A 27,603-nucleotide genomic window follows, 5' to 3' on the forward strand; every position below is an offset into this window, starting at 1 on the left:
GGGAATGAATTGGACTTATGGACAAAGGAGAAGGACGTGATGAAGATGACACTGAAGTTGAAGCTTCCTTGCTAGGTTAGGCTGAGGTTGGGTGAAAACTGATTTAGCAAAAAGTAAGTAGGACAGGGGGAGGGTGGGGATGTGGAGTCATCCATTATGGGCCTTTTATGTGGTAGATTGTGAGAGAGAACAATGGTCTGAATACTGGTTTTGGCCATAAAAACGGAGAAGAGGGCAGTGTTGGCTTTTATAGGATTTCTAAAATGGTGCCAAAACCCACTTTGGTGTCATACTGGTTGCGTATAGTCTTTGTTTTCAGTGAGTTGCCAGAATTGTGCGTAAGTGTTTATGACAGAAGGATCGGAGTGGCTCTCAAGTATGTATTTTAAATGCACAGTTTTGCATTTGATTGCAAACAATAAACTTAGTTTCTTTTCTGTCTTTTCTACTAGGACTTAGAAGAACAAAGTCGGTTGATAGCTGCTTCCAGTAGACCAAACCAAGCCAGTAGTGAGGGGCAGTTTGTTGTCCTTAGCAGTAGCCAGTCAGAAGAGAGTGATTTGGGAGAAGAAGGAAAGAAAAGAGAGTCAGAAGCATGAACTTATCCTTGGTTTTTGGTTGGTATTTCCCCCCTTGGAATTTATTGAGTTTCTGTGGTGAAATGGCACAAGGTAAAAACTATGTTGAAATATCAAGGAGACTATATTATTTGTTTTAACTTCATTTTTTAAAATAAGATTGACCTTGGTCACTTAGGTTTGCATTGATTTTTCTTTTCCTTTAAAAATATACTATGCAGTAACATCAAATTCCATGCGTCAAAGAAACCTGTTCATCTCCTTGAAGTAGATTGCTGAGGAATTACACTTGCTCAAGCCTTTTTTCCTTCAAATTGTGAACTTCTTGTCTTGCATTGTAATTGGCTCTCACCATAAGAAACCTTTTATTCTTCAGCTTCAGGTATTCATGGATATGCTCCCTCTTCTCATTAGGAACATTTTTGCTGGCAGTGAGGAAGCTTTTGACTGAATCAGTTCAAAACCCTTTATACAGAGCATTCTACAAGTTTGCAGATATTTTAATTATTAAATGTGCAATAGAACTTTTATATAAAATAATTAGAAAAAAGATTTTAGACTTAAGGTTTCAAATTGTGGCAGGTGGTACTGTGATTTCAGGGCACTTTCTTGGGTTGCTCACATTTCTGATGTATTACAGCTGATGCCAGTGGGAAAGAAGCTTAAGTGTCTTCAGTTCAAGGTTGATACAGCCCGTGGCATTTAATTGTCACCTTCTTAGTTCTCAGGTTGGGACTTGAATTATTGCTGCAGAGCAGTAATGGTTAAAATAAGATTTTGGAATTTATTAAAAGGGATTTTTTTTGTTCAAGTACATTTTAGATTAGGACTTAACATGTAAAGATATTGTTATAGGATAACACATCGTATTTTCTGCATTGTGTGAAATAATTTTTATTGAAAATCAAGTGACATTTCAAAAGAAATTCTATAGCAATTTTTTCCTGCTTAAAGTAAAAATGCCCAGAGTTTAGTTTAGAAAATGTAATCTTTTAAATTTCAGACTGATATGCACAGTATTTTCATAATTCCATGTTTTGATAAAATACTGATCACCACTTTATATCCACAAAGGCAAATAACTAATATATGAGAACAGAATAATTTGCACTAATTATTGTAAATACTTGTACTCTCAAATGAGTAAAAGGTCTAATTCCATGAAAGATTGAAAGGAAATTGAATGTTTGGGTTAAGAGTGACCAAGGAAGGATCATTTCCCTACTGCCATGACAAAGCTTGATTTTTTTTTTAACATTGCTGATAGAATGATGTTTGTTTCACATGTAAAACTATATAGAAGCAAATATACTGAATAAAATACATAGTCCTACATCTAAAATTTTCAGAGATTAGCCACTTCAAGACTAATTATACAAGGGAAAAGCCCTTTGTTCTTTGATACAGTCTTTTCTTAGGTCTGAATTAGAGACAGCGTCTATTCTAGCTCTCACAATACAGTGTGGCTCTTTTACACTGTACATACAGTTTTCTGTGGAAGGGGAAAATTAGGATAATGATATTCTTTGTATCCGTGTGCCAAACAGGAATAATGATTACTTGATAATTGTTATTTTGAAGCCTTATGTTACCAAAACATACAGTAACAAAGTAGAAATTTATGGAATACTTTTTGAAGAAAGTTGATTTTGTGCTTTCTAGAGGGAATGCTTTCACAAGAGTTGGTGTGTCATTCCTTTGGTAGAAGTTGAAATTTCTGTGGTCGCTTGATTAGTCATGGTATGTCCTGCTTTTAAGACCTTTTTGAGAATTAATAAGCTCTCTGTTTCATAAAGTCTTTTGTTTATGCTATGAAGTTGTCACCTCACTTAGTTCAGATGAAACTTGTCACCCTTCAATGAAGGTGGACAGCTTTAGGTGGCAGTTTTCCTAGGCTGGTGCTGCCCTTTGTTAGTACTAGGGGTCAGAATGAAGGCTGGAGTTAAAGACACCGGCAGACTTAGGGATGCTGGACAGACAGACCTGTAGTTCCTTTTAAGTCATGTTTTGATAGGAATTTCTACAATAACACACCCATTTCCACAGATCAGACCAAAGAACTTCCCAACACCAAATAGAAGTTGTGTGTGGAATTAACAATTTTAGATATTTCAACTTTTGGTCCATTGCTATAGAACTATACAAACTATTCCATACTGCAGATATTTAAGCATCAACTTAAAAAAACTCACCTTTTTGTTTGAAGAAGGCTGCCCATGGGTTTCTCCATAATGTTAAAGCTGATCTTGGTTTGTTACACTTTGATATCCCTTCTGGCTCTTGGATGCTTTGGTGGTAATTGAATTAGAATTTGGGATCGCCTTCTCAGATTCAAACTTACACTTGATGGTTTTAGAAATTAACAAAATTGATTCTTTAAAAGAAAGTCTACCTAATTCAACTATGCACTCTGCTACCTATAGGAAAACTACTTTTGTAACAATGGTAATGAATAGATAGGAAATAAATTACTGCTACTCCCTTTAAAATTTTTAAAACTTGCCAACAAGGGACTGAACAGAGTCCCCAAAGCCAGTCTAGTTTTTGTCATTTCTACAATGATTAATTTCCAAAGAATTCTCAGGCTCTAGGCATGGTAAAATTGTTACTGTTATGCTTGGGTAAAGGGTAGTAGGGTATGCATAACATTCTACGTAGCATATGGTCTTGTGTGGTAAAGGCATCTGAGTTAATATTGAGTTATGTGTAGTAACTACAAAGATTTGAATCTTATAAATGCTGACAGACCCCAAGATCCCGTGTATTGCAAAACCTTCTGCTACCTGAATTAATAAAATGAAAATATTAACATTGGTTTTGGCAACATCCTCCTAGCATTCAGATTGTACTTTAAATATTCATACACACTGATTGTAGCAAGCAAGTCTTTCATTTTATTTTAAGCAACTTTGGTTACTCTTCTTCCATGAATTTTGTTCTTCTGCATTAATAACACAAAGATTCGAAACTGGAACTATACTACACTTTTTAACTAGTCTCTTGTGGCTATACTCATATAATTTACTTCCGCTAATATGAGAACTGGGATTAAGTTATAACTAATGTGCAAAACTGCTTTGTATATTTGGTGATTTTGTAATGTTAAGTGAATTGGTTCTTATCTCACTGATACTATTAATCATGCATATATACAATTAAAAATCATGCTACATTTCCCTTTAGAATTGAAGATCTCAACTTTATGTAATGGTGGTATACATGTGGGGTGGAGAGCTTATTTTTTTCATTTTGTCAAAGTAGGTATTCTCTGACAAGGCTTGAGGATATATGCTTTTAGGAGATTTTTATGTATAATAAAGTCCATGATTTTTGTATAGTCTTTTTTGTATGAAGTATTTGATATATACTTTTAATTTTATTTCTCCAAGTAATTCCAAATGCTTGTGAAACAAATGGACTTTTTCTTGATATGTTATGACGCTTACAATTACACATCTAGCCCCACTGCAATTCCATAACAGCTAAAAACTGGGAAATGATACAAATTCATCACTAGTGACTTTTTTTTCTTTTAGAAAAATCGACTTCTTGATAATTACCCTAGACATGTTACAGACAATATATACTTGCTATGGTTGGCCCTATTTAAAGAAATACATATAATTTAAAGGGGCAGGTTATTGTGTATACCAGCTTAAGTGGGCTTGGCCTGTAATTTTAATACTAATACATATTTGTCCCATGTGCTCTTTATATTTTCCTATAACACCAAGTTCTTTTCATCTACTGGGAGTTTCTGTTCTAATTTGTTTTTATAAAATATATACACTTTTTAGAAGGTCCAGGGAGTGAAACTATAGAATTATGTAATTTATCTAAGTGCATGTATATCCTAAATATTTTGTATATTGACATATCTATAATCCACTACTCACTTATAAACGGACACCACAATTTGGTTAGAAAAATAAAAATTATTAATCCCAGCAAATTTTGCAAGTTTTTAATGTGAAAATTGTATTAAAAGTAATTTTAAGTCTGTGCTTACTGAATTAATCTGTATAGCTATGAATCCCCACATCAGAAAGAAATCCTATAATTCAATTTCCTTAAGATGTACTATATTATGCTAAAAAAGCATACTAACACTAAACATATAAACAACAAGGCTGTGGTGACTGGGGCTGTGGTGAAAATGGACCTACATCATCCTATCTACCACTCTATTCTTACTGATGTGCCATCTAATTGTTACACTGGGGTGGCTGAATAGATGTTTCCTCAGTTTCTGTCCATGTATAGAAACCTGTACTTACCTGCAGCATAGAACATACAGAAATAGAAATTTAACCAACATTCTGCAACTGGTATCACGGTTCTAAGAGGAAAGTTTATAACAATGTAGGCCTGCATCAAGAAGCAAGAAAAATCTCAAAAAAAACAACCTTACATCTAAAGAACTAGGTAAAGAACAAATAAAACCCCAAACCAGCAGAAGGAAGGAAATAATAAAGATTAGAGCAGAAATAAGTGATTTAGAAACCAAAAAATAGAACAGATCAGTGAAACCAGGAGCTGGTTCATTGAAAAGATCAACAAAATTGATAAACCTCAAGTCAGACTCATTAAAAAAGATCCAAAATAAAGAGAGTAACACCACAGAAATATAATTGTAAGAGAATATTGTGAAAAATTAGACGTTGACAAATTGGATAACCTAGAAGAGATAAATTCTTAGAAGCATAATCTACCAAAACTGAAACAGGAAGAAATAGAAAATTTGAACAGACCAATTACAAGTAGAGAAAATAAATCAGCAATAAACTCCCAATAAACAAAAACAATAAACAAAAACTTCCAAATTCATTCTATGAGGCCAGTATCCCCCCTGATACCAAGAACAGATAAAGACACTACCAAAAAGTGAACTACAGGCCAATATCGCTGATGAACATAGATGCAGAAATCAATAAAATACTAGCAAACAGAGTCCAAGAATACATTAAAAAAAATCATTCACCACAGTCTGGGATTTATTCCCGGGATGCAGGGATGGTTTGATATTCACAAATCTATCAAGATGATATGTCACATTAATAACAGGATAAAAACCATTTCATCTTAATAGATGCCGATGTTGACAAAGTACAACTATTCATGATAAAAACCCTCAACAAAGTAGGTCTAGAGGGAACACACCTCAACATAACAAAGGCCATATATACAAAAACGCCATAATGAACATCATGCTCAATGAGGAAGAACCAAAAGCTGTCCCCCTAAGGTCAGGAACAAGACAAAGATGTCCTCTCTCTCCACTTTTATTCGACACAGTATTGGAAGTCCTAGCCACAGTGGTTAGACAACAAAAAGAAAAGGCATCCAAATTGGTAAAGAAGTAGTAGAACTTTTCACCGCATTGCAGATGACATGATACTATATATAGAAATCTCTAAAGGCCCCACCAAAAAAGCTGCTAGAACTGATAAATGAGCCAGTAAAGTTGCAGGATATAAAATCAATGTACAAAACTCTGTTGCAGTCCTATACACTAATAATGAAGCTAGAGAAAGTGACATTAAAACAGAGGCAAAGCAAGAAACAGACTCTTAACTATAGAGACTAAACTGGTGGATACCAGAGGGGAGGTCGCTGGGGAGATGGGTTAAATGGGTGATGGGGTGAAAGAGGGTCACTTGTGATGAGTACCAGGTGATGTATGGAAGGGCTGAATCACTATTTTGTACAGCTGGAACTAATATTACACTGTGTTAACCCCTGGAATTTAAATAAAAACTTAAAAAAAAAACACTTCCACTTACAATTGCACCAAAAATAACAAAATATCTAGGAATGAACTTAACCAAAGAGGTGAAAGACCTGTACTCTGAAAACTATAAAACATTGATGAAAGAAATTGAAGATGATACAAACAAATGGAAAGACATCCATGCTCATGGATTGGAAAAACAAATATTGTTAAAATGTCTATATTCCCCAGAGCAGTCTACAGATTTAATGCAATCCCTATCAAAATAGAGCATTTTTCATGGAATTAGAACAATCAATCCTAAAATTTGTATGGAACCACAAAAGACCCCAAATAGCCAAAGCAATCTTGAAAAAGAAAATCTTGAAAAAGAAAAAAACTGGAGGTATCACAATTTCAGGCTTTAAGTTACATTACAAAGCTGTAGTAATCAAAATGGTATAGTACTGGCATAAAAATAGACACTTAGCTCAAGGCAACAGAATAGAAAACCCAGAAATAAACCCACAATTAAATGGTCAATTAATCTTTGACAAAAGGGGCAAGAATATACAATGGGGAAGAGATAGTCTTTCTGCAAGTGGTGCTGAGAAAAGTGGACCACTTTGTTACACCATACACAAAAATAAAATGGATTAAGAACCTAAATGTGAGATCTGAAACGATACAAATCCTAAAAGAGAACACACATAGTAGTCTCTGACATCAACTATAGCAACATTTTTCTAGGTAAGTCTCCTGAGGCAAGGGAAACAAAAGCAAAAAAATAAACTATTGGGACTACATCAAAATAAAAAGAGGCACAGCCTCTTTTTATTTTGTTCCCTAAAAAGGGAACAATTATCAAAACTAAAAGGCGGCCTACTGAATGGGAGAAGATATTTGAGAATGGCACATCTAATAAAGGGTTAGTATCAAAATGGATAAAGAACTGATACAACTCAACACCGAGGAAACAAATAATCCAATTAAATAATGGGCAGAAGACACGAACAGACATTTCTCAAAAGAAGACATACAGATGGCCAACAGACACATGAAAAGATGCTCAACATCATTTATCAGGGAAATGCAAATCAAAATTATATTGCTCTTCCTCACAGCTGTCACAATGGCTAAAATAAAAAAACACAAGTGTTGGTGAGGATGTGGAGGACAAGGAACACTTGTGCATTGTTGGGATTGCAAACTGGTGCAAACTGGTGGAGAGATGGCTTAAGTAAGTGACGGGGATTAAAGAGTACACTTACGATGAGCACTGAGTGATGTATAGAATTGTTGAATCACTATATTGCACACCTGCAATATTACAGTGTATGTTAACTATAAGGCATTATTAAAATAAATATAACTGCTTCTATTAGTGACCCCTTCTTGGGTGTTTAGGACTGCACTAGGTTCAGTACAGAATCATAAGCCACTTGAAAGCACTTAATTTCTATTCCAGTGATAACATTAGCCAATAAATGGTAACCCTTGGCCAGGGTTTTGTGTAAAGAAGGACCGCAAGTTTTCCATTAATGATGGCATTGCAAATGAAAAAGTTAGCTGAAAACACTCCACACTTTGGTGCAGGCCCCTGCGAGTAAACAGACACTTAGCTGGCCTTGGGACTTTTGCACAAGAACAGCTAACTTGTAGGTTAAGTACTCGGGTCAGTATTTTATCCAGTGTAATTACTAAGATACTTTACATATGTACTTCTCTATAAAAAAAATTTGTTACCTTGAATTATTAGGGGTGGCATCTATTGTGTGGACCTGTAGAAATGTAGCTAATACATTTAATGTAAAATCAATACAGAACAGGAACTGATTTATTTCTGCTAATTGAAGTTTTAAGGCTTGGTTTTGGTTTTTTAATTTATTTGGGGGAGTTATTTTTTTTTTTTTAACTGCCTTTCAGAATGCTCTTGAGAAGCAACTCAGGTCCCTTGTTGGGACTTGAACTCATGATCCTGAGATCAAGACCTGAGCTGGGATCAAGAGTCGGACACTTAACTGACTAAGCCACTCAGGCTCCCTGAGAAGCAATGTTAAGGATATTAAGAAAGAATAGTAATATCAATATTAAGAAAGAATGTAAACTGCATTGAGATTTTAGTTGCTAGGTAAAGTGAGAAATCATGAATCATATGTAACAAGTCAAACTTTATACAGCTTACAGAATTATACCTTTCCATCCAGAATGGTTTGACTACCAGGTTCCTGTGAAAATCCCTTGTCCATAAAGGTCATATTCTTTGTAAAGGACATATGCTTTGAGACGGTTTGGTAACGGAAGGAAGGACATGAAGACCGGGCAGCGCAGGCGTAAGCGCCCCATACACTGTCGGATCTTCAGGCGGCACAGATGTCTGAGGGGCCGTGGGTTTGCTAAAATGAGAAACACATTATCTGAAGGAAAAAGAATTGCTTCGTTTTTTTTAGTGATCTTAAGGTTTAGTCAGCAAATGTGTGTTAAACGTAAGCCACCCAAATTTACATTTGTGGTGTCTAAATGGAGAAGTTAATAGGGAAACAGTCTTCGCTTCTCCTTGCAGTCCTTCCTGTAGACATGATTTCAGAACCACGCCAAGCTAAGAGTCCAAAGACTGGCATCGGTTGTGGACCTGAAGTCCTTAAAGCTACATGTATTAACCACTCCCCACCCCTGACCTTGCCCTGGCCCTCAGGGTCAGGCTAAGAACTAAAAATCACCACCCTGTGGGGAAACTAGATAAAAAGAAATTCCTCTTGACTGATGTGCTACTGTGAAAGAATGTGCTCTGAAGGGTGATTTGATATTCTCTTCAGGCTTCGATTTTACTTTTTCTCATCCCTGTTTTCATTGCCATCTCATAGCTTCTAAGTCGTATCTACATATCTACAATGTTCTACACGATTAGGGGAAAGGTGTCACCTACCATATAATACGTGATTACCTAACAGAGTTTTTCTACTGGGGAATGGTAATAAGTACAAATTAAGTTACAAATAGTAACTTTCTAGATAGGAATAGTATTTTCCTTGGTTTAGGGAAAGCTTTTAGTATTTTCCTTGGTTTAGGGAAAGCTTTTAAGCTCTTGTAGAAAAGAATGTTCTACAAAGCAAATAAGAATGTAAATACCAAGTAGTATTTTTGGTAAGAATGTTCTTCAAGAAAGAAGGATACTTACTCAAGATAAAATGGATTTCTGACCAGAGCCCCTGTTTTTGGAGCACAGCTTTCAACTTTGAACAGATTCGAACTTGATCAACATAGTCAAGCATCACTCGAACAACCTTCCCAGAGAGATGTTGCAGCCATGACAATGTTATTACTTCACAAAACTGAGGAAGAAAATTGGAGCTATGAAAGTAAATGAAAAACTAAAGTATCAATGGGGTTTAGAGCACTAAACTCACAGGAACCGAGGTCTCACGTCCCTCATTTATAAACTAAGGCATTGAACAAGGAAATTACTTCTTAAGATTTATTTACTCTGGGGGTGGGGGAGGCAGAGGGGAAGAGAGAATCCTTAAGCAGAATCCCCACTGAGCACAGAGTTTGATGTGGGGCTTGATCCCAGGACCTGATCTTGATCATGACCTGAGCTGAAATCAAGAGTTGGCTGCTTAACTGACTGAGCCACCCAGGCACCCCAAGGAAATTATTTCTTAGCTCTAAGAGTTGGAAAAATATTTACTACTGTACTTCTGACCTATGTAAGATGTAACCAGGGTGTGAAAGAGATAGTTAACTAATACCTGTTGTCCGTTTTGGTTGGCCTCATGGCTATCTGGAATAAAGATTATCTTTCCAGCTTCCTTGCACCTAGACATGGCCACCTAAATTCTAGCCAGTGAGATAAGAGTGAAAGTGTGAGCAAGCCCCAGAATGCACTTAAAGAAGAGTAAGGTGTGTGCTGCTGCTTCCTGCCTGCCTCCTGGCTGGCTGGAGTGTGGATGCAAGTTTCTCTTCTGATCATGGAACTGTCCAGTTAGGAGGCTGTTGATCTCTGGCCTTTACTTCTATGAGTAGGGAATGAGCCATCTTATTAAAGCCACTCTCATTTTGGGTTTTCTCTCATTCATCACCTATTCCTCATGCCTGAAGGTTCAGATAGTTTCTCTCTGTAGGTAATTTATACACTTCTGGCAAGGTGCCCATGTGAGAAGTCAAATAATACAAAATAATAAGTCGGGAAATAATCAATATGATATATACCTAAATGCCATCTCCTACATTAATTATAACCTAAAAACAATATACAATATAAAAACAATATGTTGCCTTTCACTTTTCAGAATTCATTCAAAGTGCTTTCTCCATTTCACTGTTTTAGTTTTGTTTTGATTTTAATAGGAACTCAGGTACTTCTAGTGCATCTACTATGTACTAAGCACAGATCTCTATGCTGAGGAAAGTGGTGAGCAGGAGCTTACACTGATGTATTTGTGGAGGAGACACATAATCAAAAAATGTTAAAAAGATAATTTCAGAAAGTGGTAAGTGCTATAAAAGAAATGGGCAGCATAATAAGATCATGGATGACAACTACCTTAGATAAGGTGGACAGGAGAGGAAGGGCCTCTTTGAGGAGATAACACTTGAAACCTGAAAAGTGGCAGCTTTTCTGAAAAGCTGGGGGTGTGCTCTAGTTGGGGGAAATAGAAGTGACCAGGTCGGGGGAAATAGGAGACTGGTGTGATGAAAGCCAGGAGGAAAAGGTCTCAAGAAGAAGGAGGTGGTTGAGTCCAAGATGGTGGAGGAGTAGGGGGACCTTAGTTTTGACTGGTCCCAAGAATTCAATTAGACAACTATCAAATAATTCTGAACACCTGTGAACTCAACCAGAGATCTAAGAAAAGAACAACAGCAACTCTACAAATAGGAAAGTGACACTTTCTGCAAGAATGACAAGACAGAAAAACTCACCTCAAAAAAAAAAAAAAAAAAAAGAACAGGAGGCAGTACTGACTGCCAGGATCCTAATCAGTATGGACAGAAGTAAGATGTTGGAACTAGAGTTGAGAAAAACGACTATAAGAATACTAGCTGGGCTTGAAAAAAAGCATAGAAGACACCAGAGAATCCCTTTTTGGAGAAATAAAAGAACTAAAATCCAATCAAGTCATCATCAAAATGCTATTAAAAAGATGCAATAAAAAATGGAGGCTCTAACTGCTAGGATAAATGAGACAGAAGAGAGAATTAGTGATATAGAGGACAAAATGATGGAGAATAAAGAAGCTGAGAAAAAGATAAACAACTACTGGATCACAAGGGGGAGAATTTGAGAGATAAGTGATACCATAAAGCAAAACAATATTAAAATAATGGGATTCTTGAAGAAGTGGGGTAGGGTACAGAAGGTATACTGGAGCAAATTATAGCAGAGAACTTTCCTAATCTGGGGAAGGAAACAGGTATTCAAGTCCGGGACGCACAGAGAACACACCCCTTAAAATCAGTAGAAATTGGTCAACACCCGGAAATATAAGGGTGAAACTTGCAAATCTCAGAGATAAAGAGAAAATCCTGAAAGCAGCTCAGAACAAGAGGCCTGTAACCTACAAGGCTACAAACATTAGACTGACAGCAAACCTAGCCACAGACTTGGCAGGCCAGAAAGGACTGACATGATATATTCAGGGTGCTAAAGGAGAAAAATATGCAGCCAAGAATACTTTATCAGACTAGATGTCATTCAAAATAGGAGAGATAAAAAGCTTCCAGGACAAACAGAAACTAAAAGAATTTGTGATCACTCAACTTGCCCTGCAAGGAATATTAAACAGGATCCTTTAAGTGAAAAGAGAGCCCAAAAGTAACATAGACCAGAAGGGAACAAGGACAAGATACAGAAACAGAGACTTTATGAGTAATACAACAGCACTACATTCATCTTTCAATAGTTACCCCAAATATAAATGGGCTAAATGCCCCCAATCAAAGGAAACAGGGTATCAGATTGGATAAAAAAGCAAGACCCATTGATATGCTGTCTGCAGGAGACTCATTTTAGACCCAAAGACACCTCCAGATTGAAAGTGAGGGCGTGGAAAACCATTGATCATGCTAATGGACATCAAAAGAAACCTGGGTAGCAATCCTTTTATCAGACAAATTAGGTTTTAAACCTTTAAACTGTAGTAAGAAATGAGGAAGGACACTATATCATAATTAAAGGGTCTGTCAAACAAGATCTGACAATTGTAAATATTTATGCTTCTAACATGAGAGCAGCCAATTATATAAGCCAATTAATAACAAAATTAAACACATTGATAATACAGTAATATCAGGGGACTTAAACACCTCACTCACTGCAGTAAACAGACCGTCTAAACAGATCATCATGAACAAGGAAACGAGAACTTTGAATGACACATAGGACCAGATGGACTTCACAGATATATTCAGAACATTCCATCCTAAAGCAACAGAATACATATTCTTCTTGAGGGCACATGGAACATTCTCCAGAATAGATCACATATTGGGTCACAAATCAGGTCTCAACTAGTACCGAAAGACTGGGATTATTCCCTGCATATTTTTGGACCACAGTGCTTTGGAACTGGAACTCAATCACAAGAAAGAATTTGGAAAGAACTCAAATACAGGGATGCCTGGGTGGTTCAGTCGGTTAAGCATCTGCCATAGGCTCAGGTCATGATTCCTTGCTCAGCGAGAAGCCTGCTTTTCCCTCTGCCTGCCATCCCCCCTGCTTGTGCACTTATGCATGCATGCTCTCTCTCTGGAAACTAAGTAAAAAAAAATTTTAAAAAAAGTATTCAAATACATAGAGACTAAAGAGCATACTACTAAAGAATGGATGGGTCAACCAAGAAATTAAGAATTTAAAAAAATTCATGGAATCGAATAAAAATGAAAACAACTGTTCAGAACCTTTGGGATGCAGCAAAGGTGGTCCTAAGAGAGAAGTATACAGCAATACAAGCCTTTCTCAAGAAACAAGAAAGGATGCAGCACCTGGGTGGCTCAGTTGTTGAGCATCTGCCTTTGGCTCAGGTCATGATCCCAGGGTCCTGGGATCGAGCCCCACATTGGCTCCCTGTTTGGCAGGAAGCCTGCTTCTCCCTCTCCCACTCTCCCTGCTTTTGTTCCCTCTCTCACTGTGTCTCTTTCTGTCAAATAAATACATAAAAAAAAGAAAAGAAGAAAGTTCTCTAATATATAAACTAATCCTACACCTAAAGGAACTAGACATAGAACAGCATATAAAACCTAAACCCAGCAGGAGAAGATAATTCTACTCCCCCCCCCCCGCCTGCCTCTCTGCCTACTTGTGATCTCTGTCAAATAAATAAATAAAAATCTTGAAAAAAAAAGATTAGAGCAGAAATCAATGAAATAGAAACCAAAAGAACAGTAGAGCAGATCAACAAAACTAGGAGCTGGTTCCTTGAAAGAATTAATAAGGTTGACAAACCTCTGGACAGAGTTACCAAAAAGAAAAGAGGAGAGACCCAAATAAATAGAATCACAAATGAAAGAGGAGAGATCGGGGCACCTGGGTGGCTCAGTGGGTTAAATCCTCGGCCTTCGGCTCAGGTCATGATCTCAGGGTCCTGGGATCGAGCCCCACATCGGGCTCTCTGCTCAGCGGGGAGCCTGCTTCCTCCTCTCTCTCTGCCTGCCTCTCTGCCAACTTGTGATCTCTGTCTGTCAAATAAATAAATAAAATCTTTAAAAAAAAAAAAAAAAAGAAAGAGGAGAGATCACGTCCAACACTGAAGAAATATAATGATAAGAACATATTATGAGCAATTTTATGCCATCAAATTAGGCAATCTGGAAAAAAATCAGATGCATTCCTAGAGACATATAACCTACCAAAACTGAAACAGGAAGAAATAGAAAACCCCAAAAAAGACCCATGCCAAGCAAGGAAATTGAAGCAGTAATCAAAAACCTCCCAACAAACAAGAGCCCAGGGCAGATGGCTTCCCAGGGGGGAATTCTACCAAAAATTAAATAAGAATTAATACCTATTTTCCTGAAGCTGATTAAAAAAAAAAAAATGGAAGGAAAACATCCTAACTCTTCCTATGACAGCAGCATTACCTTGATCCCCAAAACCAGACAAAGACCCCACCACAAAGGAGAATTACAGACCAATATCCCTGATGAACATGGATGCAAAAATTCTCACCAAGATACTAGCCAAGAGGATCCAACAATGCATTAAAAGAATTATTCATTACAACCAAGTAGGATTTATTCCTGGGCTGCAAGGTTGGTTCAACATCCGCAAATCAATGTGATACACTACATTAGTAAAAGCAAGCACAAGAATCATGTATCTCAATAGATGCAGAAAAAGCATTTGACAAAGTACAACATCCTTTCTTGACTAAAACTCTTCACAATGCAGGGATAGAGGGAACATAACTCAATATCATAAAAGCCATCTACGAAAAGCCCACAGTGAATATCACTCTCAGTGGAGAAAAACAGAGCTTTCTCCCTAAGGTCAGGAACATGGCAGAGATGTCCACTGTCACCACTGTTGTTCAACATAGTACTAGAAGTCCTAGCCTCAGCAATCTGACAAGAAGAAACAAAAGGCATCTGAATTGGCAAAGAAGAAGTCAAACTCTCACTCTTTGCAGATGATATGATACTCTATGTGGAAAACCTAAAAGACTGCACCCCAAATTCCTAGAACTCATACAGGAATTTAGCATAGTGGCAGGATATAAAAATCAATGCGCAGAAATCAGTTGCATTCCTATATACTAACAGTGAGACAGAAGAAAGAGAAATTAAGGAGTCAATTCCATTTATAATCACACCAAAATGATAAGATACCTAGGAATAAACCTAACCAAAGAGGCAAAGGATCTGTGCTCAGAAAACTATAGAATACTCATGAAAGAAACCGAGGAATACACAAGGAAATGAAAAAACATTCCATGCTCATGGCTCAGAAGAACAAATATTTGTTAAAAGGTCTATGCTACCTAGAGCAATATATATATATTCAAAGCAATCTCTATCAAAATACCATCAACTTGGGGCACCTGGGTGGCTCAGTGGGTTAAAGCCTCTGCCTTCGGCTCAGTTCATGATCCCAGGGTCCTGGGACTGAGCCCCGCATCGGGTTCTCTGCTCGGCAGGGAGCCTGCTTCCGCCTCTCTCTCTGCCTGCCTCTCTGCCTGCTTGTGACCTCTGTCTGTCAAATAGATAAAATCTTAAAAAAAAAAATACCATCAACTTTTTCCACAGAGCTGGAACAAATAATCCCAAAATTTGTATGGAACCAGAAAAGACCCCAAATAGCAAAAGGAATGTAGAAAAAGACAACTAAAGTTGGTGGCATCACAATTCCAGACTTCAGGCTCTATTACAAAACTGTAATCAGAATGGTACTGGCACAGTACCATCTGGTAAGACAGAATGGTACTGGCACAAAAATAGACACAGAGATCAATGGAACAGAACAGAGAACCCAGAAATGGGCCCTTAACTCTGTGGTCAACTAATCTTTGACAAAGCAGGAAAGAATATCCAATGGAAAAAAGACAGTCTTTTTGACAAATGGTGTTGGGAAAATTGGACAGCCACATGCAGAAGAATGAAACTGGACCACAAAAATACACTCAAATGGATGAAAGACCTAAATCTGAGACAGGAAGCCATCAAAATCCTAGAGAACACAGGTAGCAACTTCTGTGAACTTGGCCACAGCAAGTTCTTGCCAGACACATGTCTAATGGCAAGGGAAAGAAAGGCAAAAATGAACCAATTGGGACTTCATCAAGATAATAAGCTTTTTCACAGCAAAGTAAACAGTTGACAAAACCAAAAAACCTACAGAAGAAGAAATTTGCAAATGTCTTATCAGATAAAGGGCTAGTATCCAAAATCTATAAAGAACTGATCAAACTCAACACCCTAAAAACAAATAATCCAAGCAAGAAATGGGCAGAAGACATGAACAGACATTTCTCCAAAGACGACATCCATTTGGCCAACAGACACATGAAAAAATGCTCAACATCACTCAGCATCAGGGAAATACAAATCAAACCCACAATGAGAGGGGTGCCTAGGTGGCTCAGTCAGTTGAGCATCAGCTTTTGGCTCATGTCATGATCTCAGGGCCCTGGGACTGAGCTCCATGTCGGTCTCCCAGCTCAGTGGGGAGTCTGCTTCTCTGTCTGCTCCTCCCCCCTACTCGTGCTCTCTCTCCCAAATAAATAAATATTAAAAAAAAAAAAAGGTGACCAAAGAGACCTATATAATCAAACTTTAGAGCCAAAAGAGATAGCGAAGAACAGAGGAGTTTGGATTTCATACCCCAGGAACATTTTAGCTAGGTTACTCACCACTTCAAAAAAAAAAAGTGTAATTAGTTTATTAGACTGCATTCATTCTTTAAAACATTACTCAGATGCTATGCTACTTCATTTGTGAAATTCCTCCAGGTAAAGTTAAATCACTTTTCCCTCTGAATGGTTTCTGTACCTTTTACATCTACTATCATATCCCCTTTACATGTATTTATCATATGGAAATCTTTTCAACTACGAGCTTCTGGAGAGAACAGATAGAGCCTTATCTGTTGCTGTAGTATCTGCTGCCTTATCTGCTGCCACCAATAATGACTATATAAGTTGTGCACTTACCATAGTATCTTTGATAACTGTAGATGTCCAGCCTTCAAAAGTATAGCAAGGATGAACTTTGTCTCCATGAGGACAATCAAAGCATCGCTCTGTGTCATACCCGTAATTCAGTAGCATCCTGAGCATGACTTCATCTTTCAGCGCGTACTGCAGTGCTGATGGGAAATGTAAAGGGTTGACTCTGCAGAAATAATTGACATTGGCCCCATGCCGGAGCAGCAGACTTATCAGCTCATAGTTGCCCATCCGCAGGGCTATCTGGAGGCAGTTAACTGGGTCTTGATTAGGCAGAGCTCCAGCACTCAGAAGCAGCTTAACTGAAGAGAGGTCACCATTTGATACAGCAAAATACAAAGCTGACTTCCTGTGGTCATCATAGTGTTTGCGAATTCTCTGATCCAGCATGAAATTTACATCAAATCCCTCCTGGATGAGGAGTTCCAGGCATTCGGAGTGTGCTCCTGCTGCTGCACAGTGCACGGGACTGATGCCACTCCGCTTAATGGCGGCAAGATCCGTCACTGGAACCAAGATCTTTAGGGCTCTGAGAAAGAATTTCAAAGTGCATTTAAAAAATTGTTTCATTAAGATGCAGCATTAACCTGTTTAGAATGGTTTATACCAGTACCGGATGGTATTAGTATCAGGTGACATTAGGACCCCCCAGCCAAAAAGTGCATAATCCCTGCAGCCAAAAGCTCAGAAACTTAGTAAAGTTAAATGAAACTACTGTCTGTATATAAAACTCAGAATTACTCTAGTCACTGAAACCTGGGGTTCCCCATATTGCCCAAAGACCTGATAATAAAGTAGTTTTATGTCCCTTTTGTGGCTACAGAGGATACGTGTCTTCACCACTTTCTCACTGATTGAGAGTTTCCTACCTTTAGAAGGGATGTTGGAATTACAGGATCAGAGATGAAGTAATACAAATTTCCCAGAAGCTTCTCCGGAACCTCCCTCCCCCCATAGTTCTTACTATTTCTATCGGCAGTAACGTAATTGAACTTACAACAAATGGCCTCTGTCAGCTGCCACATGAATGGGCAGGTGGCCTGAATTCTTAGGGATGTTGGCATCAGCTCCATGCTCTAGTAGAAGAGTCACCGAGTCTGGATTTCCTCCACCAGCAGCTTCAAGTAAGATGGAAGAAGAGTCCGAGGCCTGCCCAAGAGCATTAGCTCCTAAAAGAAAAAAGAGTCTTGTTGTGCAAAAAGTCTTTTTCCACTGTATTGCTTATGCATTCTGAATATATCAGCACAGCCAGAAAGTAGTTAGAAAGGAGCCACTTTAGCAAAGCACTATGAATCAAAGAAATAAAAATGTACCTCCTGCTCTCAGCCAGTTTATAATGTAGTTGGGGAAGGAAGAAGTGGTACAAACAGTCTCTAACTTATGAGTAGGTTGGCTTTCAGAGGAGTTTTATAAGGTGTTTATTTGGAACTTGAAAATTCCAGGAGAAGTAATTTTATAAAGGGTGATTTTATTTCCAGACCCACCCATAAAAGCCCACTTGCCCCATACTTATATATAGGGTGGTATCCCAACCCTGTTGGATGGTAGCACCAGTCCATCTGTTGATGTCACGGTGGAAAACGACATTTGTTCTGTGGTGGGCTGTTCATAGCAAGACACACCATAGTTGTTTGAAGTTGAAGTTGGGGACTTAGAGTTAAAGGGATACATTGTAGTGCCCATAGGACGCTGAGTGTCATGTGATGGTGTGGATGGTAAGAGTACAAGCAGGCAAAATGTCCTCTAAAAGTTCTCAGTTCCAGACTTTGAGGTTGAATTGGATGGTGAAGGAAGGAGAAAGATGTTTTGGGTCAGTTGCAGAAGGCCTCTCAGTAAAATGGGTTTTGAAGAAAGAGTAGTCTTTGAATGGACAAAGAGCAAGGGGAGAATCCTCCTGGGCACATTCACAGAGGTCGTGGTTTTAAATTAGAAGAGACTCCACAGTCATCAGAACATGGTAGCTGCCAAGAACCCCATTCCTAGAATGCATGAAGAAAGGTCTAATAAGCCTCATGGAAAGAGTGCTCACTATGGACAGGTTCCTTTATGTGCATCATTTCTAAACTTCACATCAACCCTAATAAGGAGATGCCAGTATTTCCATTTTAAAGATGAAAAAACTGAGGTTCATGGAGGTTAAGTGACTTCTCCAGAGATGTACAGCTGGTAAGCAAGGTAGTCAGGATTCACAAGCAGATGGGACAGACCCAGGGCCCGTTTCCGTGATGCCATGTTGCCACCCTAGTAACGCAGGGTGGTAAAGTACTGCGACTCAGCATGAGACAGATGTGGGTTCCAATCTTGGCTCTGCCATTTCCTCGCTGTGTCGCTTTGTGCAAATTACTTCATAAGGGAGTTACCTCAGGGAAATACCTCACTGAGGTCAACTGATGCTGGTTTCTTTTAAGAGTTAAGGATTTAAAATCTGGTGCCTCTCCTCTTTATATTTTAATCAGTGATCTACACAAAAGATGGCTCCTTTTTGTATAGATGTAGGATCCAGTGTTTTCATGACTTTAGACATCTCTGATATTGCTCATTTAAAACATCTTACTTACAATGTCTTATGGCCACTGATCAAAAACTACAACAGTTTCCCCTATATGATGGGAGAGTTCCAGGTAAGTCTAAAAAAGCAGAAAGTTGTTCTTAAAAATAAGAGCCCCTGTAGTCTAGAATATTGGAGAGCAGGACCATATATTGTTAAAGAAAGAAATAAGGCTTCTGGACACAAACAGGAAGGAGAATAAAGAAGGTAAATCTAATATTGGGACTTTATTAAATCTTGGTAAAGATTTGCATCTTTGGCAAAAAGTTCTTAATCCTACATTGCTTCGCCAATGGGGGGTCTCCTCAAAGACAACAAATGCCAAAGTTTTCTGAGTCAAGGTCTCTGCCACTTTAACTAGGATCTTGAATTGGAGGCAGGGGAAGGTGTATATAAAGGGAAGTCCTCCAACTGGTATCATCCCTAGTCCTGTTCCTTAAGTGTAGAATGAGGACAGTGCCTACTTCATAGGGTTTTGGAAGGTCATATGAAGCACCATAGGTAGATTAATGGTTCGTACTTAGAAAGTACTCAATAAATCTAAGTTGCCTTCCCCTTATCTCAGTTGTGGTTATTACTGGAGAGAGAACTGGGACCCAGAGAGAAGCCACCAGGAAACAATTCCTAACAACAGAAACATCTGATAACACACTGGACTGCCCGTGACTTAGCTTAGCAGAGACAACATGTAGGGGGTGATGTGGGGTCTGTGACCCTAGAAAAGGACAACACATAAAAAATTAAACAAAAAAATCCAGCATGGTTGGGGAACATTATGTAAAAGAGTAACCTGCATCCTAGTAATCTTACGGAAATTACTTCACATCGCAGGACAGATATTCAATCTCTATTTTAGTAGCCAATATTAACACATGCTTTCATCAAATATTTATGTTAGGCTTAAGTAAAATGTTAACTTTTATTATGCTGAAGCTCTCCATGAAAAGCAGGACACTTGCATCATGTTACCCCTTGGGGGTGTGCTGACCGTATAGAAAATCTTGCCTTTCTGCAGTAACATTTCCATGACTTCAGTGTGTCCACTTTGGGCAGCAAGAGCGAGAGGAGTGAATCCATAGGAGCTCTGTGGGTCAGGGTGTGCCCCTGAAACCAACATCAGCTTCACTATGTCCTGCCTGCCCAGTTTGGCTGCTTCGTGAAGAGCTGTCCTCTCGTTGGTACAACGCAGATTCACGTCTGCCCCATAGCTGATGAGCAAGGCGGCCATCTCATAGGAGTTGTGTAGGACAGCTGGGAAATTAGAGGTGAAATAGGCATCATGTTCACCAGGAAATTATGGCCAGAGTATCTTATTAGCCCAGTGTCGCTCAGGCTTCATAAGGAGCTCTTCCCACCTACTCCCATGTGCAAGCATTCCTTGTTTAGGAAACAGATTGTAAAATGAGGCTTATATCCAATAATATTAATAAGTGTTTTACATCGATAATCTATGGGGTTTTCTGTAAGCCATGAACAATTATTGCCTGCTCATGTGACTAATAAACATAAACATATATAATTTTCATTTATAATTTCTTCCCTCAAGAAAATGGGAACTTAAGTACCCAATGCAGTCCTAGAAATGTTTTTAAGTGCTTTAAGTGAAAAAACCAGCAATAATTAGGAAATTATTTTTTACTTTTTTTAGGGAGAGGGAGCATGTGCATGAACAGAGGGGCAGAGAGAGGGAGAGAGTCCCAAGTAGGCTCCATGCTCAGCACACAGCCTGACTTGGGGCTCAATCTCATGACTCCAAGATCATGACCTGAGCTGAAATCAAGTCATTGCTTAACCCACTGAGCGACCCAGATGCCCCAGGAAATTATTTTTATTCACATGTTTTGTTAAGATCTTTTAGGGGTACCTGGGTGGCTCGGGGGTTAAGCCTCTACCTTTGTCTCAGGTCATGGTCTCGGGATCCTGGGATTGAGCCCCACATCAGGCTCTCTGCTCAGAAGCCTGCTTCCCCGTCTCTCTCTGCCTGCCTCTCTGCCTACTTGTGATCTCTGTCAAATAAATGAATAAAATATTAAAAAAATTTTTTTCTAACTGGCTTTTCTGCATTTCTGCTGTTACCATTCACATTTGGATGATAATCTTCTAGTCCTTCAAGATTCTAAAACAATGTATCCATTTCCCAGGGCACCTGGGTGGCACAGTTAAGTGACTGACTCCTGGTTTCGGCTCAGGTCATGATCTCAGGGTCTGGGAATCAAGCCCCACATCTTGTTCCATGTTCAGCTTAGAGTCTGCTTGAACTTACTTCTCTCTCTCTCCCTCTGCCCCTCTCACTCATGCGTGTGCTCTCTCCCTCTCTCTCAAATAAATCTTAAAAAAAAATATGTATCCATCTCCCTATCCATTTGCTGGTTATTGGTACCCACTGTGTGTGAGGAAGCTTGCTAGGTGCCAGGTGTTGAATCTGTGAATTCTGTTCATAACCATTTATAAATGTGCCCTGGAAAGTGCTTTAGGGCTAGAAATACAGGGTGTTGGGTCTTTCTTAACTTATTGAGCTGACATTAGTGTGCACTCTCATTCTGGAAACTCATGTCCTCTGTTTAAGGAAATGATTTTCTTGATTTATTCATTGATGATATAGGACCTCCATCTTGTCTCTTCTCTTTCTAGTATTTCTGAGATTCACATGTTGCTCCTCTCTTTTTCTTTCCTATTTTCATTTCTTATCTTCTGGAAGTTTTCCTAAATTTTATCTCCTAGCATTTGTTTTGAGTTTTATACTTCTCCTCCCATTTTTAATTTTCAAGAGCATTTTTGTTGTTTTGTTCTTTTGGAATGTCCTGTTATTTCATTACCTTTCACTAATTTCTCTAACTTCATCACAATTTCCCCCTACATTTTACTTTCCCTAGTCTGTCTCCTCCAAGTTGCTTATCTCAAAGATTTTGCCCAGATGATCCTTATCAGTCTGCTTGTGATTGGAGAATTGGGGGCTAAAATGTTGACTGGGAATCCTAAACATTGGGAGTGGCCCTTGGGCTGTGTTCCTGTGTGTTGATCGGCCTGGGAGCCCTCAATTATAATTTAATTCTTTCTTTTTGGGTATATCAAATTCCCCAGAGAAGCCGCCTCTTGAAGGGTAGAGTTCTGGCTGCCGGCTTTCTAGAATCCCGGTGGAACAAAGGGCTGGGAGGCCTCAGCCTGTGTTTACTTAATTTCTCCAGTGTTTCAATCTGGTGCCCCCACCATTACCAAGTATCCCCCCAGTCTGGAGAGCCTCTGTTTAAACCACCCAGAGAAAAAAACCTCCAGAATTCAGGTGAGGTGGAAGCAGGGATCTGTAGCTCTGGCTACTTGTTCCTTAATAGTGTTCCAGCAGTCCTGCTAGGTTAGCTGCCCATCCTTCATCGGGGCTCCAGGAGGTAACTATTGCCAACAACTTCTGGGCCTTTTGATATAACTGTATCGCTTTCCCCAAGAGCAAGTTAAGATTCGGCTTTCTTGTCACTGACTATTCATCCACCTGCTCTCCAGGTTTTAACAAACTATGTTGCTGTTGTCTCCTCTCCTGTTCTTCTCTCTCTTTTGTATCTTACCTCTTTAAAGCAATTTCTTTACTATAATTTTAGTGAAGACTCAAGAGGGAGCAAAATCAGCCATTGGTATTCCATCTGCCATCGGCTGCCTCTTCCTGCTCGGCTCACCTCTTGTGTTTCTTACCCTGAATTCACTGGTGAAGGCACCGTGCAGAATGATCAGCTCATCCGTATGGAGTTTGCCTCGGGCCACCCTGTGGGCCAGTCTACAGAAAGCTTCCTGAGGGTCAGGAACCCACGTCTGGTCAGCTGGGACCAGAATGCCAGCCCTGCAACCATGCATGAAAAGCTGCCCTTCCATTTGCAAGGACGTGGATGGAACTAGAGAGAACTATGCTAAGTGAAATCAAAAAGACAAGTACCATATGATTTCATGCATACGTGGAATTTAAGAAACAAAACGGGCAAAGTTGGGGGGAAGGAGAAAGAAAGAGGCAAATGAAGAAATGGACTCTTCACTATAGAGAACACACAGATGGTTACGGGGGTGGGGGGTAGGGGGGTGGGGGGTATGAATTACACGGGTGATGGGGATTAAGGAGGGCGCTTGTTGTATGAGCACGGGGTGATGTATGGAGGTGTTGAATCACTGTATTGTTCAGCTGAAACTAATATAGCACTGTATATTAAATGGAATTAAAATAAAAACTAAAAAAATTTTTTTTGACTTTGAAACCTCTGGGCATGGAGGACACTCAGAATCACAGACTGTTTTCCGGAGACAAGGTATTAATTTACCTGTAAGAAGAGGAGAATTGCCTTCAGAATTCTTGGCATTCGGATTGCAGCCATTGAGAAGAAGAAAATGGGCATTTTCTAAGAGGCAAGTGCTGACGGCCAAGAAAAGTGGTGTTTCACCGTTGTGGGTGGTTTGCTCCCACACGCTGGGTTTTGAAGCTGAAATAAATCCATTACACCACACAGGTGAACATACAAAATAAGGTTTACATATATTTCTCAGAAGCATCAGGAAAAGTTATAAAGGGAGTTTACCTTTCAGGGTTATTTGCAAAATGTTCTTATTTAACTGCACTGCAGCCCTGTGCAGAGGAAGCCAGCCTGTCCCGTCTGCTTCATCAAAAGCAGAAAGGTGCTTGGTCAAGTGTGACAATGCATCTTCCTTACCTATTAACAAGTCAAAAGGGGAACAGATTCACATTTGGCACAAACACCTGAGGCAGCCCGTGCTGCTTCTGAATTCCTCCCTCCAGGTTAGTGCACAAGCCGACAGAGTTCCAGCCCCAGCCTGATGAGAGACACATTAGAAGGGCAGGAGACTAAGAAGCAGTAAGGCCTTCCGCCTAGTGTTCCCTATCCCCCATGGCCTGTGGCCGCCCCCTTGGGCTGTCATATACAAACAGCTCAGTCGGCCCAGGAGCCCAGCAGCGCTTTCCTAAGTTGTGCTGTGGTATTTTCTCACAGGCTCTGGAGAATCAGCGGTAGGCCCCACAGGGTTGAGCATCTGGGAGAACATGCTTCGGGGCTTCATGAATTGGTGGCGGAGTGCCGCCTGTGTCAGCCTCACACCGGACCAGGAGTTGGAGAGGATAGAATAGGAAGAGTACTTAACTGCCTCTATTGTTTCAATTATCTTCTTGTAGTCAGCACTCAAAAAGGAATGGAAGCTGCGTAGAAAACAAATATATATGGAAGACCCAAAGTGAGGGAAAAGCAAAGGCATCTGACAGAAACACAAAGGGTAAGGGCAATCGATGTTAGCCGAGGATGAATTCTTAGATGAGGCAGTTACCGACGCTGCATGGAAATAGTTCCAAAATATAGTTTGACCCGTATTCCAGGGAAACCACTCTCCCATGACTGTCTTCCTTGGTGGGGGGGGGGGGGCGGTGAGGGGGGCGGCGGCATTATCCCACCTGTCTTAAGTAGCCTTTCCTCATTCCTTGAAGTGCCCGACCAAGTCAGCAAGCCTTCCTACCTACCACATAACTCTTGGAAGTCTAATGACTGAAATTTATAACTACAGTTAATTGTAATTTTTCTGAAACATTTCATCAAAATCTTATGCCTTTCAACCTAAAATCATGACTGAATTACTGAACATAAAAATTTTTCATCACAAGGTTAATAGAACAGATAATCTAAGAAGCCCAATTTCTTTACAAAACTTTATTGAAAGATGACTTTAGAGATTATTTCTAAATGTAACACAAACATGTAGGAATAGTGTGGTAAAAGAGCACAAACTCTGAAGCCAGAATGCCTGCCTCTCACTTACTAGCGCTGGGACCTTGGGCAACACTCAACCTCTCTCCTCATCTCTACGTGGTGATAATAGGACTTAATACATAAAGCAGTAACAAGAATTAGAATTTAAATGAGTCACTATTTATGAAATGTTTAAAATAGTGTGGCAAGAAGTGATCAGTCCATGAGTTTGTTACTTTAAAAAAAAAGGGGGGGGAGTGCCTGGGTGGCTCAGTGGGTTGAGGCCTCTGTCTTCGGCTCAGGTCCTGATCCCAGGGTCTTGGGATCGAGTCCCGCATCAGGCTCTCTGCTCAGCGGGGAATCTGCTTCCCTTCCTCTCTCTCTGCCTACTTGTGATCTCTGTCAAATAAATAAAAAAAAATCTTAAAAAAAAAAAAACCAGTTTTAGTGTACTTCAACGTCCCTATATTTAATTATAAAATCTCTTGAAGTTAAAACACATTCATCCACTTTTATGTCCAGCCGGCAAACAGAGGTCACCATCCCCAGCAAACAGGGTTTATTACCCCTGAAAAACAATAGTAACTACTGGGGGGATGAGGCCGCAGGTCAGCCAGAGAGATTCTGAGCAGGTGTGCCTGGCTGTGCTCAGTCCACGTCCAGGGCGATCCTTTTACACCATGGAAGGTCTTTTCCTGGTGCTGTCATTACAGAGCTCTGAATATGCACCCTTCAGAAAGGGTTAGTCTTTTCTAGGTTTACCTAATTCCTCCTTTTGATTTGAATAAGGACTGGACCTTACCCCACCTCCCCACTGAGGCTGAGGATAATTTTCTATGTGTATTGGTTGGATTTATACATTCCCTTTGAATCTCCAAACACCAGATGCATTAGAGTTCTCTAGTCTTTCTTATCCTTGTGCATTTCTTCTCATTTGCAGCCAGAGCTGCTGCTAACCTCCTTCAACTGTTTACTCCCTAACAACATTCTGATTTATTTCCAAATTTCCCTGTCTGGCTAGATATTTAAATGACAGTTCCTTGGATTTTGACCTTCTCTCCTGTTTTTATCACAACACTAGAGCTGTGCTAACAACAAGTCTCCGCTATCGAATACTCAACACTATATCGCCAATGAAATACCGTTACCTCTCATCTGCCGATGCCTGCTGTGTAGTCCTCGGCCGGTGAATGTCCTGTAAACTCTGCTGGATGATGAGCTGGGTATCAAAGTCCTCATCTGTGTCTTCATCACTCATGTAATTATCCATGTGGAACGCTGACAGATTTAAAGGCAGAATGAGGGCGCCTGGGTGGCTCAGTGGGTTAAGCCGCTGCCTTCGGCTCAGGTCATGATCTCAGGGTCCTGGGATCGAGTCCCACATCGGGCTCTCTGCTCAGCAGGGAGCCTGCTTCCCTCTCTCTCTCTCTCTCTCTGCCTGCCTCTCCGCCTACTTGTGATCTCTCTCTGTCAAATAAATAAATAAAATCTTAAAAAAAAAATTAAAAAAAAAGTAAAGGCAGAATGAATTGAAAATATTTTTCCGGTTGTGTAAAGAAGATAACCAAATACTTAAAATTACAAATGAAATTCAGAAACCCACAAAATTGATAGGATTGGTAAAGAAAATGCAAAATTTAGGAAAAAATTCGTTAAATTTTTTCCCCATATATTTAAAACAGTTTTCTGAACAGCTACAAATTCAACATACATTAGAAGTTTCCATGAGTAGCCATTTACTTCAAGCCTATTCAGGAAAAACCACCTTTCATATAAAAATTAGGTCAGTGCCATTTTGACTATGAAAATAATGATTTTAGTCTTGGCTTAGGAGTTTTTTCTCAGTCATTGTAGCACTCACCCCAAAGAACATCTTTATACTGAAAATAACAGTAAATACTAAAAACAAAGTTATAGAAATATATGTCCTCTCATAAAACAACCTGTACCGGAATATTGGTAGTAAAGAATAATGTATTTTATTAGGCAATATCTCAATGGTTTTAAAAGCGCATTTCTGTTTTAGCATAGAATAGGTTTGATCACATACCAAAGACTTTTTACCTTCTGGTATATCCTTCAGGAGAGCATGGAAGTTTTCACTGTCAAAGATTAGCACATCAGAATTTTCATTTATATTTAGGTTCTCCGCTCCCCTGTAGTGACCATTCCATTAATAGCTGTACTATAAATACCTGATCATAAGACAGTCTGGCACACTCTCCTTGTTTTTTTTTTTTTTTTTACATGTGGATTAGCTCTCTTTGGAAACATGATCTCTTTTCTTCACTGCTGTATTCATCAAATTTAAAGGACTAAACATTTTATTCCTAGTATAAAATGCTTTTGCAAGGGATTGGCTGTGCGAAGGGATAAGACTCAAAAA

At 39.3% G+C, this 27,603-nt stretch overlaps 2 protein-coding genes across 2 annotated transcripts in view; one reads left to right on the forward strand and one right to left on the reverse strand.

The window, feature by feature from the left end:
• LOC111143849 (adaptor protein, phosphotyrosine interacting with PH domain and leucine zipper 1) overlaps positions 1-1,383 on the forward strand; it is a 35,589-nt gene extending 34,206 nt beyond the window's left edge. The window contains exon 22 of the mRNA XM_022497802.1: positions 453-1,383. Coding sequence (XP_022353510.1) covers positions 453-599 — 147 coding nt within the window. The 3' untranslated portion in view covers positions 600-1,383. The remainder of the gene's footprint in view (positions 1-452) is intronic.
• On the reverse strand, positions 155-26,487 carry LOC111143850 (ankyrin repeat and SOCS box containing 14). Its single transcript, XM_022497803.1, has 10 exons — positions 26,366-26,487; positions 24,623-24,676; positions 24,045-24,178; positions 23,790-23,948; positions 20,500-20,745; positions 17,944-18,115; positions 16,932-17,475; positions 9,467-9,620; positions 8,484-8,684; positions 155-530 (listed from the first exon to the last, which is right to left on the reverse strand). Exons 1-9 carry the CDS (start codon positions 26,485-26,487, stop codon positions 8,506-8,508), a joined length of 1,764 nt encoding a protein of 587 aa, XP_022353511.1. The 3' UTR covers positions 155-530; positions 8,484-8,505.
• Between the last annotated feature and the right edge of the window lie 1,116 nt (positions 26,488-27,603).

The sequence above is a fragment of the Enhydra lutris genome, unplaced genomic scaffold (genome assembly GCF_002288905.1).
Source record: "Enhydra lutris kenyoni isolate GAN:26980312 unplaced genomic scaffold, ASM228890v2 scaffoldscaffold10, whole genome shotgun sequence".
NCBI lineage: Eukaryota > Metazoa > Chordata > Mammalia > Carnivora > Mustelidae > Enhydra > Enhydra lutris.

What these genes read in the sequence shown, in the direction of transcription:
- LOC111143850 (XM_022497803.1), bottom strand. Translation starts at nt 26,487, where the DNA reads ATGGATAATTACATGAGTGATGAAGACACAGATGAGGACTTTGATACC. An exon ending in CAGGCATCGGCAGATGAGAG is followed by an intron (nt 24,677 to 26,365) that starts GTAACGGTATTT and finishes TTTTCTACGCAG; the next exon opens with CTTCCATTCCTTTTTGAGTG. An exon ending in CAATTCTCCTCTTCTTACAG is followed by an intron (nt 20,746 to 23,789) that starts GTAAATTAATAC and finishes CTAATTTCCCAG; the next exon opens with CTGTCCTACACAACTCCTAT.